Source organism: Agelaius tricolor, unplaced genomic scaffold, assembly GCF_023055355.1.
Source record: "Agelaius tricolor isolate 1412-34295 unplaced genomic scaffold, bAgeTri1.0.p SCAF_42, whole genome shotgun sequence".
Lineage (NCBI taxonomy): Eukaryota > Metazoa > Chordata > Aves > Passeriformes > Icteridae > Agelaius > Agelaius tricolor.
The window spans coordinates 16,387-34,319 of record NW_027269302.1 but is presented as its reverse complement, the minus strand read 5'-3'; the positions used below and the strand labels follow the sequence as shown (position 1 = coordinate 34,319).

Sequence of the window (17,933 nt, the reverse complement as noted above, 5' to 3'; positions counted from 1 at the left end):
TGGAACACACCTCCCCACAGGGAGGATTGGTTGTGGAAGAGAGAAACTGCCCAATGAACAGAAGATAACTGCCCCACCACTGACAGATGGCAAACAGAACACACACTTATCTTGCACTCCAGGACCTGTCCCCACTGGCTGCCCCCATTCTCCAGAGTTCATGGTGTCCAGGGAGGCTGCAGCTGCCGGTGCCAGGAACAAACGAGACGGGTCTGGGTTTCAGAAAGCTCCAGAATCCATTTCTGACCCCCGAAAGACAGGGCAAACGGAGGGCCGTGGGGTTTTTATAGGGTATCCCAGGGCTGGAGTTTGGGTTTGGGTCAGGGGAGGAGTTCTTAGCAACACAAGATGGGTGAGATCAAATTCCTGCCTCTTAGCAACAGGGGCACTCCACACAGAATGGGTCCTCAAATCCTAAATTCCCCCTCAAACACCTCTGAAATGGTGGGACTTTAGACATCTTTGGTCACTTTCATTCTCTAATAACACTGATGCTGTTAGTTCCAGAGTGCCCAGGATCCGCCTGGCAAGTCAGCTCTGGCAGGAAGAAGGCGGCTGCCAGGGGGCTGCTTGTGGCCTCTGACAGCCCCATTGCTCAGGGCTTGCCAGCGCCCCAGCCCCTCAGGCCCTGCCCCAGCGCGGCCAAGCTGCCCGGCAGCAGCGCCGCAGCCCCACAGCAGCTCCAGAGCAGCCCCAGGCAGAGGCACCTGGGAGCCCTCAGCAAGGCAGCCAGCAGCAGACGGGCAGGAGGGCACGGATGGCGCTTCCTGCCTGGCACAGGGCTTGTGGCCATCTCCAGGCAGCGCTCTGGCAGGGATCCCCGCAGCTCCGGCCCTGCCCAGCCGCTCTGTGGGCAGCACAAAGGCTTCAGCAGAACCACCAAAGGCCAAGGGCCTTCTGGCCATTTCCCCTTGCCCACTGCACGCCTGGGCAGCTGGATGAGCACAAGCACCCTTTATCCCCTCTGCCCCTAGGCCCTGCGCACCCTGGGCAGCAAAAGAAAGATCCTGGCAGTCTGTGTATTAGAACACAGTCTATATTTACATAGTAAAGGGAAAAAAAAAAAAAAAAAAAAGAACATTTTTGAAGTAAAAGAAAATTCCTCCTGACTCAGATGGCCCCAGCAAAAAGAGCTTCTGGGATCAGCTCTCCACAGAGCTGCAGCAGGGCAGGCAGACGAGGCCGTCTCTTCCATGCCCTGCGCAGGTGATTTAGGAGCCACTGGAAGCTGGAGATGGGAGCCCGCTCTCCTGACTTGAGGATGCAGAGCGTTTGAATTGCCAGGCTTCCGACGGCGAGGCTGATGTCATTTGTTTTGTCTTCAAGGGCTGCAAGAGAGAGCAACAGAGCCACGGTCAGAGGCAGATCTGCGGGGAGCCGAGGAGAGCCCCCAGCAAGGGCCATGCCAGCTGGCTCTTGCCATGGCCAGGAGGGAGCAGGGAGCAAGGCGATCAGGCCGAAGCTGCGGGCCAGCAATGGCCCCCGTGGCCCTGAAAGCTCAGTGTGCTCTGGCCACGGGAGCAGAGCCCTCCGCAGCCGGGGCAGGGCTTGCAGCTCCCCCCCGGCAGCCCCCGCTGCCAGCCCGCTGCCCTCACTCACCAGCGCAGATCAGCTGCAGCTCTCGCTGCTGCCCCCTCAGGCGCCGCCCGGCCATGCCTGTGAACACAGAGCCTGTCACGGCGGCAGCGGCACAGCTCCCTGCCAGCGGCGCTGCCGGCGCTGTGGCCACACGGGCTGCTGGCCCGGCAGGGCTCAGCCCGGCCCTTGGCGCACGCTGCCGCCCCAGGGCACGGCTGCCAGAGGGCGGCAGCAGCAATGCCCAGGCCAGGCGGGGCTCCACGGCGCCGGGCCCGGCTGGCGCTGCCGGGGCAGCAGGCGGGGCCGGGGCCGAGCTGCGGCGGGCCGGGCCGGGGAGGGAGCGCGGGCTCGTGGCTCACCCATGAAGCTGATGGCCGCCTCTCGCAGGGGCTCCTGTGGGCTCTGCAGGTAGCGCAGGGCCCGGCGCAGGTGCTCGGCCGCTCGGCTCCTGTCCTCTGCCAGCTGCAGAGAGCGGCAGGAGGGAAGGGTTGGCGCGGGCTCAGCCCCTAGGCCGGGCGCTGCCTGCGCCCAGCCCCGGCCTCCCCTGCCCGCACAGCCCTGAGGCGCGGCCAGCAGCCGCCGGCCAAGGGCTCCCGAGGGGAGGGGGCAGCGGGCCGGCTGCTGCCCGGGGAGCCGCGGTGCCGCCCCGCAGCCCCGCCGGGCCGGGGCTCCACGGGCACCCGGCTCGGGCCCTCGGGAGCCTGGAGAGGAGCCCGCGCGGCCTCTGGCTGCCGCAGCGGGCAGGGGCACAGCTGCCCGGCCCGCACACTGAGCGCCGCCCTCAGGGGCCTTCTCCAGCCTGAGGCTGGGCCTTGAAGGCCCTCCTTACCAGGCACTCGCTGAACTTGCACAGTTGCTGCTCCTTCACCAGCTTCTTGAGATCCCTCCTCTTCATCAACTTGAGCGCACAAAGCAGCGCTTCCCGAGAAGCCTGGAGAGCAGCAGGGACGTGGAGATGGCCCCACAGCCCAGGGCACGGCACCCGCGTCCCCGTGCCATGGCCTGCAGGAGGCTGCGATCCAGCAGGCGCAGGGCAGGAGGCAGCCGAGCCCCCTGCCAGGGGGACAGCAGCAGCCCACGAGTCCTCACCTGTGCCACACGCTGATTCTCATCATGGCAGTGGAAGAAGAGTGCAAGCAAGCTCTGTTGCACAGGGCTTTCCAAAGGCTTTTCTCTCTCTTCCAAATACTCCATCATGTCTCGGAAGAGTTTGATGGAGAGCAGCTGGACCTGGCTATTATCCTGTAGGGAAAAAAAAAGAAAACTACCTCAGCATTAGCTCCTGCAGACCACCTGGGCACAGGGCTGGAAATGCACAGGGCACACAGTTTCCAGGCAGCAGCCGGCGGCTGTGGCTGGGGGCACAGAGCCTTACGTGGTCAAAGAGTGGCAGGAGCGCCTCAGCCAGCTGCAGGGCAATGGGGGTTGACATCAGAATGTGTGATTTGTGCAGGAATAGAAAGCTGAGTGTGATGAGGGTCATGCCAGCTATCTCTGCATCATTGTCACACAGTAGGTCCATGAGGCATTGGGTCAGGCTCCACATTCTTTGGGCCTGTGCGGAACACAAGTCTGTGAAAGGCCATCCTGCTGCCGCAGGGCCCAGAGGCCAAAGGCCTGTCCCGAAGCACGCGGGCAGCTGAAGCGGGAGGCAGGAGAGCTGGGAGCAGCTGCCCCAGCGCCCCAAGCCCAGGCCAGGCCAAGTGACTGCGTTCCCAGTGCAGCTTCAGCCACCGCTCCCTTCTCACCATTGAGGGATCATCAATGAGCTCCAGCAGGGCCCTGAGCGCCAGGCGACGCCTCTCCCTGCACTCGCTCTGCAGGTACCTTGAAGAGACCTTCACAACACTGGCACCACATTCACTGGCATCCAGGCACTGGAGGAGCTGAAAGGCACAGGCCAGTGATGGGGGAGCTGGCCGGCAGGAGCCCGGAGCCGCACAGGGCTGGGCCCAGGCAGCAGCAGCAGCAGCAGCAGCAGCACAGGGCGCGGGCAGCGTCCCAGGTGGCTGCAGCTCCCAGAGGGCAGAGAGCTGGGAGGCAGCTCAGCCAGGCAGCGCTGCACACCCGGCTCACCTCCACAAGGAACGCCAGGGCGGGCAGATCCCAGTGTGGCTCCTGTGTGCTGAGCAGCCCGAGGAGGTGGAGTGCAATACTGGAAGCCAACCCAAGACAAGCATGGCGCATCTCCCTAGGAGGGCAAAAAAGGGACCAGGAACCTGAGCAAATCTCTCCAAGGACAGGCTGGCAGAGCCTGCTGGTCTTTCACCACCATCCTGCAAGGGGACCTGGGCCCTTTAGGAGGTGTCTCCTCCTGTGCTCTCTCCCCTGCCAGCCTTTTCCAGTCTGCTTGGCCGTCCCTCGGTGACAAGGCCCTGTGACCCAGGGCCACGGGGACTGTGTGGGACAGCCCGGGCACAGGGCACAAATGCCGGGAGCAATGGGGAGAAGGGGAGTCTCACCTGGCCAGCAGACCCACGGCATAGTGGCGGGTGTCAGCACAGAGCAGCGTGTCCCAGCCACGCTTGCGTTCCACTGACACCACCACCTCCTTGTACTGCTTTTGGCAGAGCAGGGACTTCAGGCTCTGCACTGCAAACCTGTGTGCACAGCAAAGGCCAGGTCACCCTGGCAGCACTGGCTCCTTGGCAGGCCACGTGGCAGGGACAGGAGGACTGGCATGGAGCACCTGTTGGGGCTGGTGGCAAGGCTGTGCTCTTGCAGGCATTCCTTCCAGAAGGCATCGACCTCCTCTGGCATCTCTTCTGTGCTGAAGAACAATTGGAAGAGCAGATGCACAAATAGCTGGGGGAAATACGACGTCACTACACGTGGCACATGGGGCTCCTGGAGCATCTTCCACATCACCACGGTTGCCTGCAAGGGACAAAGGCCCTCGAGACAGCGCTCAGTGCCCAGGTGTCCCTGGGGCAGGGCCCGAGCAGGGCAGGGAGAGGCCCGCAGAGACCTTGGCAGGGGGAGCACGGGGCCTGGTGGGCCTGAGGCTGCCCCTGGGCCAGGTTTCAGGCCAGCGCCTGAGGCAGGGAGATGCAGTGGGGGAAGGAGGATGGAGAGCTGCTGGAGAGGCGGCCTTGGGGCCAGCAAAGGCCACTTGCAGAAACTCACAGCCAGGCCAAAGACACCCGTTTTGTCCCCATCGGAGGTGCACGTGCTGTGCTTGGGCCAGCTGCCCAGCACATCCAGGAGGATCAGCAGCACTGGCTCTGCAGTCCTGGACGAGCACATGATGGTCTTCCACATGGAGATGGCAGCTCTGCAGGGTTAGAGCTCTGTCTCAGGGGGGTCTCAGACACAGCACCGTGGCCTGGGCATCCCTAGGGGCCCGGGCTGACCGCCGGCTCTTCCTCTGCCCACTGGGCCTGGCCAGCAGCAGCCAGGCAGCCCAGCCCTGTGGGGACAGGCCCCTGAGGGACGGCAAGGGAGCAGGCAGCAGGCTCGGGGGCTGACGTGCCAGGGCTGGGAAAGGCAGCAGCCAGAGGGCCCTGGAACTCTCTGTTGCTCAGACACCTGGGCCAGGCGGTACAGGGTGATGGGCTGGGGAGGCCTGAGCCCTCTGGCCAGGTGGGCCCCATACCTGTCACAGGACGGGGCCACACGCAGGAGCGTCACCACTGCGTCACCCGGGTGTGCTCTGGTGAGATTCAGCAGGGCCTTGTCCAGCCTGTGCTGGGCAGAATCATTGGCCAGGAGCCATCGGTGAATGGACCTCACCAGGGCGGGCACCTGGAGAAGGCACGGGGAGACTTGGAAAGCTGCCAGAGGGAGCGATGTCCCCAGGGTCCCCAGAGAAGTGCTTCCCTTGCCAGCGCACTGCCATGGCCTCAAAGGCTCCCAGGGACCAGCAGGCGTGGCTGGGGAAGCCACGGGACTCATGGGGGAATTGAAGCCTGGCCCCAGGCTGCTCACTTGTTCTGGCCTGGCAACAGCCTTCTCCAGGAGCAAATCCAGCAGGGCGGCACTGGTCTCATGACTGAGGAGCTCTGAGTGAGCTCTGAGCCCTGTGCCCATGGTGCTGGTCTCTTCCTGCCCAATGCTCCGGATAAAGTCGCAGACGAGCTGTAGAAGGGCAAGAGGCCGGGGATGTTGCATGGAGTGCTGCACACACGGTGCTGGGCGGAGCAGGGACAGCAGGCCCAGCCCAGGTGGGGGTGGCTGCAGGTACCTGCGCTGTTCTGCGGAAGCGGCCACGGCTGGATTCCTGCTCTTGTGTGCGCTCCAGGGCTGCATCTGGCAAAGAGCGAGCGCAGCCAGAGCTGAGGGGCTGCGGGAGAGGCCGGAGAACAGAGCCCAGCCCTGCGCTGCCCAGGCAGGGAGAGCTCCGGGATGGCCCCTGGGGATGGAGCACGGCCACTGCGGGGTGTCTGCCCGGCCCCTCTTCCCTCCTGTCCATGGGCATTTCCCCAGGGGATGGCATGGCATGGCATGGCATGGCATGGCATGGCATGGCGCCAATTGGCTGCAGGCTCCAGCCCTGCAGCCCAGCTCTGCCACTCACCCTCCTGCGCTGGATGGAACGGCACCACCTCTTCTGTCTCCTGTGCTGGAGCAGCTCCAGGGCCTTCTTCTTCCTCCTCCTCCTCCTCCTCCAGCCAGGCCAGCTTGGGCACTCTCGTGGGTCTCTGCTCCATGTCTGTGCCTGGAGCTACTTGCAGGAGAGATGCCTTGGGAAAGCTCCGGGGCACCAAGTCCCACGCTCTGCCCTTGAGGGCAGCTGCAGAATAGAAGCCTCAGGAAGGCCACGGGTCAGCGAGTGCTGTGCTCTGGCCTCGAGCTCAGCTGCAGGAACAGCGCCGCGGAGAAGCTCCGGGTCAGACGGGAGTGAGTGCGCTGTGCGGGGCTCCTCACGGCACCGCTCTGTCCCGTTGTGCCCCGTTGCGTGTTGCCAGCAGCCGGGCAAGCTTCTATTTCCCACGTGTCACAAAGGGGCCTTGGACACCGGCTTCCGTTCCATGGCACGGTGACCGTGCTGCAGCGTGCCACCCAGGGCCCTTGCACACACTGCCTTCTGCCCCGGGGCCGCCCCCGGCCCAGCCAAAGTGGCCCAGCTTGGAAGGAATCCCTGGCCCCAGGTGTCTGAGACAGCCCGCACAGGATCTTTAGCAAGGGCTCAGAGCATCAGCAAACACTGCCTGGCTCTGTGGGCTCAGTTCCTATCCCCATATCTTTCCCTGAGAGCATTTGAATTTCTAAATGAGAATCATTTGAAGGGAGGGGATTGACCTTTTCCATTTCAGAGAAGGCTTCTTCCTTCCTTAGCAGACACCTCTCTTTTCAAACCAAGACAATTGTTTCTCATCTTGCAGATCCGCACTTGCTGGGCAGCCCCGTTCTACAGCCATGGCCTGGAGAACCATTCCCAGCAACTGGGAAAATCCTAGCTGCTCCATCCTCCCAGAGATGAGGTCTCCAAATTTGCCCCGAAAGTGGCTCCAGCTTTTAGAGGCCAAAAAGAGCAAGCCCCAGTGACTTGATGATAGTTTTAGCCCAGAAAGCCCTGCAGCTGATGGCACACTTCACAATAAGCACGGGACACAGCTAGGCTAAAGCCCAGAGCTCTGCCAGGAGCCTTTCTCCTCAAATACCCTTCAAACAAACCTCCATGCAAGTCAGTTGGGAAAGTTTCTTCAAATGATCCATTTCTGGCACCACAGAACTACACAGGGTTCTGTGAAAGATTCTAAAGCAGCTGCTCTGGAGTCCAAGAGCCAGCACTAAGAGTCCTTGTCATCTATTTGTAGCTAAATCACACTTTGGGCGATTTGAAGGAGTTTGGAAGGAGCTAGAGAGCGGACCTCTGAGTTTTTCAGATGATGCCTTTGCTTTTTCTTCTCTTCTCCATAGACAGGAAGGGTGAGTTGGGCTCCCATCTGCACCGCATGGCTCACAGGGCCGCAAGACTTGTAGTTACAAGAGCTTTGAAGGATTTCTTGGTCAAGAAGACACGGCCAACAAGGATATTTATGTTTTGGAGCCAATCCTTCAAGATTTCGTCTTACGGACTCATGCTCTCGGGGTCTCTGGCTGGTCAGAGTGAGCCCGAGATAAGTTCCAAAGTCTCTTTTCCCAGCCCGGCGCTCGAAGAAGGAGTCAGAGCTCTTCATTTCTGGCTCTCAAGGTTGTTTCTTGGATCTTATCTATAAAATTCTTTCTCCTGTCCTGCCTAGGTCCGCTCAGCAACACAGTCTAAGGCACTCTGCCTGCCCCAGGGCAGCGTTATCTTTTTATCCTAAAAACTACCTGTACGATATTTACAATGACTTTCCAATACCTATCACCTATGTTAGACAGTGAGCTTCTACTCTAAACCAAACTGAAAGTGCCACCATCACAGCAGAAGATGGAGGCCAAGAAGAAGGAGAAAGGATGGACAAGCCCAGATTCCTCCATCTTGCCCCTTGAAGCCCCATTCTAGAAACCCCCAAAAATCTATTTTCCACCCTGGGATAAATTCACTATCATTCTACTTAAAGTGTCATGGCTCACAAATCTTCATATAAGCTTGTTTTTTCCAAGGGCTAAATCAAAGGCACAGGGGTCTTGGGCTCTGTGCCAGGGTCTCTGACCACCCTGGGCAGGGGCTCGAGTCCTCCAGGGCAGCCAGAGGAATTTCCTGGGTTCTGACAAGCAGCCCTGTTGTAGTCCCTGCGTACAAGAGTTTACTTGATCCCTTTGATGCCAGAGAGCACCAAGAACTTGAACCTTACTGGAGTCCAGCACTGCCTGCCTGTCATGGAGAAGAGGGAAAAGATGAAGAACCTGGGCGGTGGTTGAGCCAAATTGGCATTTTTCCATTTCTGAGTTCCTCCCCGCTTTTGCAGCAGGGCAACAACCCCATCACTGCAAAGCACTTCCTTTTGCAAGGCACACACTGACCTTGGTGGAAGCTCAGGGCTCTTGAAGGGGCTGCTGCAGTTGGCAACAGGAGCTGTTGATGAATTTTTCACGTTGCTTAACCCCCCCTGCCAAATGCCATCAAGCGGTTGAGGAAGGACAAAAAAGATTACCCTGGAGGAAGGGAGGCCAAGAGCTTGGAAAAGGAGGAAAGAAACGCTCCGATGATGACAATGACAAAAAACCCCAATTTATTTTTAACAGCAAATGAACACCAGCCACCCTCCAGCCCTCCCAGCCTGGCAGGCCGAGCGGTGCCGTTCCCATGGCATGAGGTGCTGGCAGCCTGCGTAGAGAAACCAGAGAGCCACGGTCAGTGGCAGCAGGCTCCTGTCCCCCTGTCCCACCATGGCCTGTGCCCAGGCCAGGCTGCTGGCTGTGCTCAGAGCCCAAACCTCCCAACCCATTCTCTGTTTTTAGAGAAGGGCAGCGGGGCAGGCCACGTTCCACCTCCTCTGCTTAATCCCGGCACAGCAACCTCCTCAGCAGCTGCAAGAGCGGGATGCCCGTGTGCCCGCTGCCGCCTGCCCAGAGCCCTTCTGCCAGCCGAGCTTTGGAGCTGGGTGCCCACCTCTGCAGAGCTGCTGCCAGGAGAGGAGCCGATCCCAAACCAGGTCCTCGTCCTTCTGGAAGGGGCTGTCCCTGCAGACCGTGGCCCCTGGGGCAGCGCTGGCACTGGACGCGCTCCACGGACGCTGCAGGCGCTTCCCCGTCCGGTCCGGGCACCAGGTGTAATCCTCCTGGGAAAAACAAAGAACAATTGCATGAAAGTCAATTCAAAACAAGACCTGGAAACAAGAAAAAGCACAAAGCCTGTCACCGTTTCATGGGCCTGAGGAGGGTCTGACCACTCCATGTGAGAATTAAACCTGTCCACAGGTGGGGAAAATCCCCACCTTTCCCACCCGTAAACGCACCCCTTCCTCAAGGGCGTGCAGAGCAGACCAGCTGGGGCACGGCTTCGGAACCCGTCCCCCTCTGCCGCCCCCATCCACATGGATGGATGCTTTTGTCAGGCTGGCTGCCCCCGCCTCAGCCCGTGCCAGGCTGGCTGGCAGAAGCTGTCAGCAAGGCCAGGAGCCAGCTCCCCTTCCACAACATCCATCCCCTGTCCTGCCAAAAAGTAGCTCGGCGGCCGGAGGGAAAATTAATATTCCCCAGCGCCGCCGAGCGGGGAACCTCTGGCGCGTGGCCAGGCCGAGCCCTGCCGTGCCTGGGAGCACCAGCATCCCCCCGCCCCTGCGCCGGCTGGGGACTCATCTTGATTCCATCGGGGCGCAGAGCGTGTCCTCCAGGCAGGGGCCGCAGCCAAAGCCAATCGGCTCTGCCCCGCCAGCGGCCAGCTCCAGGATGGTGTTCCCAGCTCCACGTCGTGCTCCAGAAGAACGCGCCAGCTGTGCCTCGGCTTGCGGGGACATCACGATGCCATTGAGCTGCAGGGGGATGTTTCCCCTGTCCCAGTCCGTGGCACCTTCACCGCACTGCCACCACTTCTCCAATGGGACAGGCAGCACGGAGCCGCTCCCTCCACAGCTCGTGGGGACCAGCGGAAGCAGCATCTCCTCGGCTGCGCTCTCTCCTCTGCGCTGCGGCCACAGGGAAACGCTCCAGGGTTTTCTTCCAGCGCCACGAGACGCGTGCCGCTGCTGCTTGCTGGCCTCCTGGATCCTACTGAGCACAGGGAGGCATCTCTGCTGTCTCCTGGGCCAGGCAGGGCTCCTGCAGCCAAGAATGCTCAAAAAGGTCCTCCAGTGCTGGCCTGTCTGTGGGCTCCATGCATAAACACCACCTGATGAGGTGCTGGCACTCTGCGGAGAGAAACCAGAATCCACCGCTCAGCGGGACAAGGCTCCTGTCCGTGCTCTCCCACATTCCACAGCGCCCAGGCCACACCAGGAGTGCTCAGAGCTGCAGCCAAAAGCTTCCTATCGATCCTCTCTTGCAGAGGACACCAGCACAGAGGCACAGGTGCCACCTCCTCCAGCTAAGCCCAGGAGATCCACCTCCTCACCAGCTGCAAGAGCAGGACGCTTATGTGCCAGCCGCCCCTCCCAACCCCGTTTGTTCTTCCCCTCGTGCCTTGAAGGCGCATCCCCACCTTGAGACACCCGGGACAGGAAGAAGAGCTGGCCCCAGACGATGTCCTCGTTGCTGTGGAAAGGAAGGTGCCCTCAGAACAGCTCATAGAGCAGGATGCCCAGGGACCAGATGGTGGCTGGCTGGCCATGGTAGCAGCCAAAGAGGATCCACTCCGGTGGGCTGTACTCCAGCGTTCCTCTGGGACACGGGCGCAGCTCATCAGGCCCATGCTGCTCCCTCCCTCCCAGCCAGCTCCCGTTCCACAACAGCCAGCCCCTGCCCTGCCAAAAAGCAACTTGGCTGCAGCTGGCTGAAGATGGATTCCCCCTCCTTCCTTCCCTCCTTCTTTTCCTCCCTCTTCCCCCTCTGCCAGCCAAGGGGGGAACTCCGCTGCCCGGCTGGGCCCCGGCTTGGGCTCACCTGACATCCGGGTGTAGAACGTGTCCTGGAGGATCGTGCCGCAGCCGAAGTCGATGAGCTTTGCCTCGCCTGTGGCCAGGTCGACGAGGACGTTCTCGGCCTTGATGTGGGGGTGCAGGACGCCGCGGCTGCTGCAGTGCCCCATGGCCTCCAGCACCTGGCGGAACAGCCCCCGCCCCACGGGCTCCGTCAGGAACCGCCGCTCGTGCAGGAAGTACCAGAGGTGCTGACAGCGCTGCGGACGCTCCATGAGCAGCGCGAAGCCCTCGGGCACCTCGAACCAGTCCAGGAGCCGCACGACGCCGGGGAAGCCAGGCCGCGACACCATCCACAGCAGCGCCAGCTCCAGGGCCACAAGGGCGCCCTTGCGCTGCGGGGGGACCGCGATGCCGTCAGCGGGGCCGAAGCTGCGCCGCGCCTCGGGCAGCCCCTGCTCGGCCCCGCCGCGGCTCGCCATGGCCCGGCCCGGGGCGCTGCGCGGCCCCCGCTCACTCCACGCTCGCTGCCCTCGCAGTGTTCCGGCTGCCGCCCTGCCGGGCCTCGCCTCAGCCCCGCCCGGCACGCCCCGCCGGCTCCTCCCGCTGGCCCCGCTCACTCCCCAGCCGCGCCCACTCCGAGATGCGCTCCCGGACACTCGCTTGATGGCCGCCTGCGAGCTAAGGCCAGCGGCAGGCTGAGCTCATCGCCCGCCGCCCGCCGCCGCCCCCCGAGCCGGCCCCGTCTCTTCCCGGGGCGCCATCGGCGAGGCGGGGACCGGAGTAAACGCTGCCGCAGCCGCCGCTGCCCAGCAGCGGGCCCTGCCGCTAGAGCTGCTCTAGGGGAGGCCTCTCCGCCTGTGCGGGCGGCACCGCGCTGCCGCTCTTCTGCCCGGGGCACCCGCCCGCCCGGCGCGCTGCTGCTTGCCGAGCTGCGGGGCAGCTGCCGGCCACGCTGTCGGCCACGGGGCGGGAGCCGGGCGGCAGCGGGGCAGCAGGGGCTTTGTTCGGAGCCGGGCCCTCGGCCGGGGCTGGGCCAGAGCCCACGCCAGGCGCAGCCAAAAGCCCGCGCTGCTCCGCCAGCACCAGAGCGAGCGGCTCTTCCAGCGGCGCCACAGCCAGGACGGAGAGAGCCCGGCCGAGGCGGAACCACGGCGGGCCGGGCAGGGGCGGGCACGGGGCGGCCCCGCCGAGGGGCGCCTTGCGGGGCACAGCATCAGCCGGGCTGGGAGAGGCGGAACACGGACGGGACAGGACGGAACGGGACGGGAGTAGAGTGAGTGTGAGAGGGAGAAGCGGATGGGGAGTGAGTGAAAAGTCGAGTGGAAAACCGATCAGGAGAATGCTGCTGCTGCTTCTGCTGCTGCTGCTGCTGCTGCGGAGCCGCCGGAGCTCGCGGCCGTTCCTGCGTTGCCCCCGCGAACCCAACGGAGGAGCCGCCGCGCGCCCCAAGGAACGAAAGAGAGAAACAAACAAATCACATCCCAAAGTCATTCCTATTAGAGAAGTAACCAAAGAAAACAATGTAGCAATAACGAAGACTGTTGGCTTCTGGCTTCTTTCTTCTTTGCATGAGACCAAGCTTTTCATGGGGAACAATTGCCTCTTCTGACAATTTTGCCAGAGTGGACTGGAGCAGAGCATTTACTTTTCAAGTAGAAAAGGGAAATCGTGTCAGTAATGTCATCTCTTTTCATCCTCTGTTGACACAGTTGCAGGCTGCCAAAAGACATGGTCTGTAGTGTGGAACATGGGGCCAAGTTTCTTTTTCTGCCAGAGGATGAGGAGGGGCAGTATCCCAGAATCATGGAGTCGTGGCATGGTTTGGCTTGGAAGGGATCTGGAAAATCCCATGGCTGCAACCCCCCTGCTGTGGCTGGGGACCCCTTGCACTGGACCGGCTTGTCTAGAGCTCCATGCAGCCTGGCCTTGAACACTGTCAGGGACGGGACATGCCCACCTTCTCTGGGCAACCTGTTCCAGGAGAGTCTTTTTTCTGAATCCCTTACCTAAACCTAATCTCTCTCCATTTGGATCCATGCTTCCTTGTCCTGTCCTTGCCTGCCCTCGTACAAAGTCCCTGTCCAGCTTTCTTGTGTGTTGCCCTCAGGTACTGGAAGGCCACAGCTGGATCAAGGCTGGGTCTCTTTCCCAGGCTGAAGAAGCCGAGCTGTGTCAGCCTTTCCTTGCAGGAGAGGAGCTGCAGCCCCGGCACCATCTGGGTGTCCCTGCTGGGCCCCTGCTGCAGCGTGTCCACGTCCTTGCCGTCCGTGCCGGGGAGCCCGGCAGAGGCGGAGGCAGCGCTGCAGGTGCAGGGTCAGCGGCGGGGAGGAGACCCGGCCCTGGCAGCGGCTCCGGGAGCAGCGATCGGCGCTGGGCCGCCCGCACTGCAGAGAGCCGGGGCCCTTGTGCCTGCCCTTGTGCCCAGGGCGCCTTTCCCCGCCGCCCGCCCGCCCGCCCGCTCGGGGGAAATGCCCCCTGTGCCGCCCCTCACTGCAGAGAGCCGGGGCCCTTGTGCCTGCCCTTGTGCCCAGGGCGCCTTTCCCCGCCGCCCGCCCGCCCGCCCGCTCGGGGGAAATGCCCCCTGTGCCGCCCCTCAGGGCCGCCCCTCGCCGCTGCCCCGGGCGCTCCCGGCGCCGCCTGGAGGGGCCCAGGCCTCGGCCTCACCCTGCTCAGCCCGAGGCCTGGAAAAGCAGATTCAAACACCCACCCAGAAAGTGCCCCAGGATGCCAAGGTCAATCTTTTGTCACCAGCACGGCTTTGCTATCAGAGTCTGGACGGGAGTAGAAAATCACCAGGGGAAAAGAGCATGAACAAGTTCTGCCGTGGCACTACCTCAAGCTGTGGGGTACCAGTTGTTGGTTTCACTGGCTCTGGATTGAAGGCACTTGAGACAGTAATTCATGTTCAGACTCAAGTGTTTATTATTTCTTATCAGTAAAACAGCTTTATTACTGGGAGTACAGCAGCTTTTCATTAGAAGGCACAAAATGGCCAACAATCTCTTGTTCCAAGGTCTTTTAAGACTAAACTATCCAACTAAGAACTGACACCTAGATTATTTTCCCTTTTAACCCAATAACTGATCCCAAAGAGCCTGCAATGTGGAATTTCTGCCCAATTACAAAAAGCCACCCAAACTCATGAAGAAGAAACCCAGGACGAAACACTGTGCCCTCCATTTTGCTTCCATCCACAACATACTAAAAATCCCAAAACCTAAACTTCTCAGAGTCAGAATAGACCAAAGCCCAAAAACTGGAGGTGATAAGAATGGACTAAAACCACAGCCAAGGAATCTGCATTGCCCTGAAATACCTTTCCCCTTACATCAGCCTGGTGCATATTCATAGAGCCTCATGCATATCCATAAACTACTTTACATATTCCAAGAATGATTTTACATGGCCCCTCCCTGGGTCTGCCTTTTCAGAGCATGTGTGTTTCTTGGCTGTGGTTTTGGCTCCTTCTCTTTATCGCCTCCAGGTTTTGGGCCTTGGTGCACTCTGCCTTCAGACGGGGAGTCCTGATAGTTGGCAGATCTGTACAGGTGTCCTCATCCCGTGTGCATTGGATGTTATCCCATTCAAGCAGGCAGTTTAACACAAGCAGCTATTTCACTGAGCTTAATTAACAACAGAAATAAAAACTATAGAACAAAGTTACTTTAAAAAACATTCCCAGCCCATATTTGATCCCAGTCTGTGTGGTCCTGATCCATATGGTCCCAGTCCCTGGGATCCCAGTCCATACAGTCCCAGTCCATATTTGATCCCATTTCAGGCTATCCTTGTCTGGAGGGTTCTGACCCACAGGATCCCAGTCCATGTGATCCCAGTCCAGGTGATCCCAGCCCATATTTGATCCCAGTCCATTTTTGATCCCAGCCCATCTTTGATCCCAGTCCGTATTTCATCCCAGCCTATATTTGACCCCAGTCTGTGGGGTCCTGCACACACTCCCAGGGTCTGGAATTCCAGTTCCCAGCCAGGAAAAAATGTTCCTGCCCTTGAACTTCCTTCCTATCCCCTCAACAAATTGCAATAAAATTATAAACAAAGAAATAATAATTGAAATTAAATAAATTATAATAAAAAAAAATCTCAACTCTTCTTTACAATACTCTAACTATGATTAAACTCAAACCAAAAATAACTATTACTATAATATTACCAATGCATATAAATAAACAAATTATATATCAAGAAATACCTTTTGAAAATTTTAACTCGATGACTAATGTACTTTAGATAAAAATATCTAAAGAAACTAACAAGCAATCTAACACCTCTTAGTTAAACAATTCATATTACAAATATATAAACACAAAACCAAACACCACTATAATTTCTCAGACATTTCAACCAAACAATTAAACTTTAATAACATCCTTAAGTACTCTTGAAAAATTAAAATTGTTTTTAAAAAATTAATTGTGTGTGGGTGGTTTTATTGCAATATTGGCTTTTGGATTGTTTGGGATAGATGATTTTAAAAATGGGATTTTTATAGGAATTGAATCAGCTGAGAAGGTGGCACTCTGCAAACAGAACTGACTGAAAATGAACGGGACAGAAATCAGTAACTCTGAAAGTTTTATTTGCTATCAAATACATCCCACACAGCCAGGCCCACACAATCCCCATCCCATTGCTCCAAATTGGGATCCCACTTCTCCCAATCCCCTTCTAACCCCATCTCACCCTGGTGGCTGTGGAATGGAGAGTTTGGCATGGGATTGAGGTTTTTTGAGGAGGGAACAAGGAATTTGAGGTAGGATTGAGCCTTTTTGGGTTAAAATTCCGTTATTTTCAGTGGGATTTGAGTGGCTTTGAGGTGACAGATCCATCCCTCTTGGATTTTGGAGTAGAGATAGATGGAGAAGAGAAAAAAATTCAGGCCAAACCAACGGACAAGCAGCCAGGAGCGTTCCCAACATGGATCACAGGGAATGTGAGTGACCAGGGCTGTGCCCAAAGTGCCTCCTCCAGTGGGGGATGGAGCTGCAGCAGCGCACGAAGCTCTTCCCGCACTCGGGGCACTCGCAGGGCTTCCCTTACCGGTGCCTCCGTTGGTGTCGGGTCAAGTTAGAGCTGCAGGAGAAGCTCTTCCCACACTGGGGACACTCGTAGGGCCTCTCCCCACTGTGGATGCGCCGGTGGGTGACGAGGGTGGAGTTGTGCTTGAATCCCTTCCCACAGTCGGGGCAGCAGAATGGCCTCTCCTCTCTGTGAATCCGATAGTGCAGGAGGAGCCTGGAGCTGGTCTGAAACCTCTTCCTGCATTTATCACACTCGTAGGGCCTCTCCCCAGTGTGGATGCGCCGGTGCTTGACAACGTCGGAGTTGTTCTTGAATCCCTTCCCACAGTCGGGGCATTGGAAGGGCCTCTCCTCTGTGTGACTCTGATAGTGCTGGAGAAGATGGGAGCCGGTCTGAAACCTCTTCCCACACTCGGAGCACTCATAGGGCCTCTCCCCAGTGTGGGTCCTCTGGTGCACGATCAGGTTGGAGCTCCAGCTGAAGCTCTTCCCACACTCCCCACACTCGTAGGGCCGTTCCCCAGTGTGGATCCTCTGGTGGCTGATCAGGTCGGAGTTCCACCTGAAGCTCTTCCCACACTCCACGCACATGTGGGGCTTCTTCCCATCATGGAGCTGCTCATGGAGCACCAGCTCCGAGCTCTGCCTCCATCTCTGGCCGCCTTCCCGGCCCAGGCTGCCTCTTTCCCCCTCAGGTCCCCGCCATCTGCGTTTGCAGCCCCTCCTCGTGCGGCATCTCCGGGCCTTTTCCTCCCCGTTGGCTTCCTGCGCCGTGGAGCCGCTCAAAACGGCCTCTGCCACCAGGTTCTGCCGCAGGCATTTGTCCTCCCTGCTCTCCATGCTCAGCTCCTGCTCTGGGCGAGGAAGGACAAGGACAGCATGGGATTTGCCTCCGTGCCACAGGCAAGGGCAACGAGATCCCCCCAGGCCGTCTCTGGGGACGCACTGCCCCCTCTTGGCTCTCCCCATTTCGGGATGCCGGGGCTCTTTGGGCTCCCGGGCTCCCTTCTCCCCTCATTCTCTGCTCTGCGCTGCAGCGGCTCCAAGGAGTCCCCCCTGCCCCTCTCCAGGCTCTTGAGGCTCCCGCCAATGGCAGCGCTCCCCCCTCTCTGGCCTCCCCACTTTGGCCTCCTGGGGCACACAGGGCTCTGCTCCTCCAGGCTGCCTCTGCCCGCAGCCGCCACCGCCACCCCCCGATGTCCCCCCGAGGGGCCTTTTCCGCTCACCCTTGGACTTCTCCATTCTCCAAACATCCCCCCAAAAACCCAACCCAGGGACCCCCCGGGACATCCGGGCCTGGCTCCCCCTCCCCGCTCACCTGCGCCATGGGGGGGGGCGATGATCCCACAGGTGGGGGCTGCGAATTCAGGCAGGGATCGAGACCTCGTGGCTCCCTCAGCTCAGCCTTGATCCGCCTTTGTCCCTCCTCTTCCTCTTCCTCCCGCTCCTCCTCTGTCCTATCTCCACCTCCTTCTCCTCCTCCCCCCTAACCCCGCCTCCTTCACTGCTCTTTCTCCTCCCGCTCCTCCTCTTCCATCCCCCCTCCTCCTCCTCCCCTGTCTTATCCCCACCTCCTGCTCCTCTTCCATCCCGCCCCTTCCATCCCTCCTCCATTTCCTCCTCCCCCCTTACCCGCCTCCTCCTCCCCCTCCATCCCTGCCCTTCCCTCCCTCCTCCTCCTCCCCCAGCAGCAGCCACACCCTCGGTGCCCCGTTCCCGCAGCCCTCGCAGCCCGCGGCAGCAGCGGCGATGGAGCCGGGCCAGGTCGGCATGGGCAGCGCGGGGCTCTCGGCTGCTCCCAGCCGCTGCGGGCGGGGGGAACCCGGCCCGGGCCAAAGGAGAGGCAAACTGGGCAAACTGGGGGCAGATCACAAAGCTAAGGATGCAGCAGGAAATGGAGCTGAAAGAGTTTCTTTAATATTAACTC

General features: G+C 59.9%; 1 protein-coding gene across 3 annotated transcripts in view; it reads right to left on the bottom strand.

The window, feature by feature from the left end:
• LOC139603903 (zinc finger protein 239-like) overlaps positions 1-17,447 on the bottom strand; it is a 256,414-nt gene extending 238,967 nt beyond the window's left edge. For all 3 annotated transcript variants that reach the window (XM_071454909.1, XM_071454908.1, XM_071454910.1), the window contains exon 1: positions 17,325-17,447. Coding sequence is in view for 1 of the 3 variants with exons in the window: in XM_071454908.1 (XP_071311009.1) it covers positions 17,325-17,333 (9 nt within the window). In the remaining 2 variants the exon portion in view is untranslated. The remainder of the gene's footprint in view (positions 1-17,324) is intronic.
• Between the last annotated feature and the right edge of the window lie 486 nt (positions 17,448-17,933).